At 60.2% G+C, this 3,494-nt stretch overlaps 1 protein-coding gene across 1 annotated transcript; it reads right to left on the bottom strand.

The window, feature by feature from the left end:
- Positions 1–31: 31 nt before the first annotated feature.
- On the bottom strand, positions 32–3,225 carry ETH_00035145 (uncharacterized protein; the record flags this gene model as incomplete). The annotated part of the gene is made up of 6 exons (XM_013375546.1): positions 32–284; positions 639–991; positions 1,393–1,592; positions 1,955–2,039; positions 2,447–2,896; positions 3,217–3,225. The coding sequence occupies 6 exons, from the start codon at positions 3,223–3,225 to the stop codon at positions 32–34; spliced, it is 1,350 nt and encodes a 449-aa protein (XP_013231000.1).
- Between the last annotated feature and the right edge of the window lie 269 nt (positions 3,226–3,494).

The raw sequence follows: 3,494 nt of genomic DNA, 5'->3' as shown, positions 1-3,494 counted from the left end.
GCATGCATGCATGCATGCATGCATGCATGCGTCAGTAGACCCTGAGGGCGTTGAAGAAGAAGCCGCGGCTGCTGAGGGTTTGGGCGAACTCGTTGGTTTCTTTGATGGAAAAGAAACCCTCGAGTTCGCCCAAACCCGCGGAGTCCGAAAGCCCCAAACGTGCATGCGCATGCGCATGCAGCCCGCGGGAGACCCGCGAGCCCCGCACCAGCAGAAACAGACGCGGCACTTGCTGCAGCGCATGCAGACTCAGCGCTATCCCCTCCTCCAGCAGTGGCTGCTCCCTGCGCACCAGCAGCAGCAGCAGCAGCAGCAGCAGCAGCGGCGGCGGCGGCGGCGGGTGAGGCCGACGACTCGCGGCGCGGCAACGCCCAGAGTTAGCAGCAGCACCACCACCAGCAGCAGCAGGGGAAGCAGCAGCAGCAGCACCAGGAGCCGCAGGAGCAGCAGCAGCAGCGGCACACGCCTTCAGAGGTACTCCCGAGACGAAAAGCAGCAGCAGCAGCAAGAGCAGCAGCAGCAGCAGCAGCAAAATCAACAGCAGCAGCAGAAACGCGGGGCCAGTCCGGCCGCCAACGCAACGCAGCCACCGCCGCTGCTGCCGCAGCAGCAGTAGCAGCAGCAGCAGGGGGACTGACGCAGCGTTGAGTTTCTCGCTGCATGCAGCGTAGAGGAGACAGGGAAAAGTGTCTCTTTTGCTGGAAGTCCATTCTGCAGAAAGTGCAACTCCTCGAAGAGCTTCTTCAACAGAAAGTCTGGCGAGAGCTTTTGCTGCTTTGTCGAGCGACAGCAGCAGCGGTTTGCTGCTGCTGCTGCTGGTCAGGGTGCAGGAGATGTACCCCACACCCCCTATGGACACAAAGAAGGGGGGCTTGCATGCAGACTGCACCACGTCTTCTTGCTGCATGCGCACGCTCACTGCAGCAGCAAACCACTCCCCTGCTGCTGCTGCTGCTGCTTCCGATATCATCGAGCTGTTCAGCAGGCCCAGCTGCAGCAGCAAACGCCACACGCAAGCAGCAAACTGCTGCAGCAGCAGCAGCAACACACCGCCTCCAGCGGCAGACGCAGCCCCGCAGCAACAGAAAACCCGGAGCAGCACCAGCAAACCTGCTGCAGCTAGAGCCGCGCAGCAGCAGCAGCAGCAGCAGCAAAGCAAGAAGGCCTGAGAGAACCATAAGATATTGAGGTCTATGGGCGGCCTAAGCAGCAGCCACAGCAGCAAACAGGAGTTACTGCGTCGCTGCTGCAGCAGCAAATCAAGCAGCACTATAGGCGAGTCAGTAGCACCAGCAGGCGCAGCAACAGCAGTAGCAGCAAGGGCAACAGGAGGGGCAGCAGCAGCAGCAGCTGCTGCTGCTGCTGCTGCTGCTGCTGTATTTGTTCGCTGACCTGTATGTACACCCGAACGGCATTGAAGGCTGTCCTCGAGAAGGTGGGGTGTACGTACAGTGCAGCAGGAGGAAGCTGCTGCTGCTTCTCTTTGCTTCCAAAGAGGGGCCCCACACCAGCAGCAGAATCAGCAACAGCAGCAGCAATAGGAAACAGCACAGAGAGGCCCCTCATATCCACCACGCGCGACGGCAGTGTCTCTGAAACAATCCACACAAACCCTAAACCCTAAACCCTAAACCCTAAACCCTCTGAGCACACAGCCGTAAAGGGGCAGCAAGGCGACAAGCAGCAGGGAGAAGTGATCACAAGCAGCAGACACAAACAGCGATCAAGAGAGCAGCAGCAGCAGCAGCAGCAGCAGCGCCACAAGCAGCAGCAAGGGAGCAGCAGCAGCTGCTGCTGTGGCTCTCATTGCTGCTTGCACAATAAGCACGTCTGAAGCAGTAGCTGCAGCAGCAAAGAATGCGCTGTCAAAGCCGCAGCAGGAACACCGGCAGCAGCAGCAGCAGCAGCAGCAGCAGCAACCGCAGCAGCAGCAGCAGCAGCGCGCGGAGCTCACCAGAAACAGGACGAAGCGAGGAAGGCCTCAGTGTATTGACAACAAGAGATAGCAAATTTGCTGCTACTTCGTCCGAGACATTTCCCTGCCAAACAAGACCCAGCAGCAGCAGCAGCAGCAGCAGCAGCAGCAACCAGCAACAGCAGATACGGTATGCACAGCCAAACGCAGGTGGCCCTAAACAGCAAAAAAGAAGTAGTAAAGAGCCTCTGTCTTATTCTGCTGCTGCTGCTGCTGCTGCATCTACTTCTGCTGCTACATCTGCTGCTACCACTCTAGCTAGCACTGGTAAGGCTCAGCTGCTACCTCCCGCTGCTGCTGCCGCTACACGTGCTGCTGCTGCTGCACCATCCGCTGCCGCTGCTATCTGTGCTGCCGCCGCAACCGCCGCCGCCGCCGCAGCAGCAGCAGCAGCAGCTGCCGCTGCTGCTGCCGCTGCTGCCGCTGCCGCTGCTGCTGCTGCCGCTGCTGCTGCTGCTGCTGCTGCTGCACCTCGATGGTGGCGTGGACGGCGAGGCTGTTCCAGAGGTTGTCGCGCCAAGCAGCAGCAAGTCTGGCGTCGATGGGGGCCCTCCGAAGTTCCTTTTCCAAAGTGTCTCTGGACTTTTGCGGAAAGACAAGAAGATCCAAAGCCATTTCCGTCAGCAGCAGCTCGGGGGGGGGCGTTTGCTGCAGCAGCGCAACAAGCCTGCGGTTGGCTGCGGCCACGGCCGCGTCCGACATGTCCACGCCCGCTGCTGCTGCTGCTGCTGCTGCTGCTGCTGCAGCGGGGGCCAGCGGCAGCAGCAAAGCCCGCAGCACCTCTTCTAAACCCTCCAAAGGCCCTGCAACAGACAACACTAATGTGTCTCCTCGCCGCACAAAACTGTCGTGGCTTTCAGCAGCAAAAGAGCCCGCGGAAGATGCTGCTTCGATCCCCGCCACAGACGCCTCCTCTATCACCTGCACCCAAACCCTAAACCCTAAACCCTAAACCCTAAACCCTAAACCCTCGACGCTCGAAGCGGGCACGAGCGGCAGCACGGAAGCAGGGGCGGTGGGTGCAAGCAGCAAATGCTGGCGGAATAAGCACGCGAAATCCGAGGCCGGCGCACAAGCAGCAGCAGCAGCAGCAGCTGCTGCTGCTGCTGCAGTGACTGCAGCAGCAACCCCAGCAGCAAGTAGCAGCTGAAGCATCAATTCGCGAAAAAAGGCCGTCAGCAGCAAACGGTAAACAGCAGCAACAGCAGCACCCGCAGCAGCAGCAGCAGCAGCAGACGGACGCCTTGCATTTGCTGCTTGACGAGGAAGAGGAAAACTTCTGCTGCTGCTTCTTCGCGGGAGACGAGGGCCTGGCCGACCCAGCAGCTGAGGTGTAGAGACACTGCAGCACGAGGGTCTTGCGGATTTGCTGCTGCTCTTCTCCAAACGCTGCACTTCTTATAACAAGGATGTTTTGGATTAAATTCTATTTCTGTGTACCTGGGGGGCCCCTCGGGGGCCCCCGGACGCTGGCCCGTGGGCTCCCCGCTGCTGCTGCTGCTGCTGCTGCTGCTGCTGC

This window comes from Eimeria tenella, genomic scaffold, assembly GCF_000499545.2.
Source record: "Eimeria tenella Houghton genomic scaffold, Eth_scaff288, whole genome shotgun sequence".
In the NCBI taxonomy this organism is placed as follows: Eukaryota; Apicomplexa; class Conoidasida; order Eucoccidiorida; family Eimeriidae; genus Eimeria; species Eimeria tenella.
Note: the sequence above shows the minus strand (reverse complement) of the source record. Positions and strands in the feature narration are given on the sequence as shown.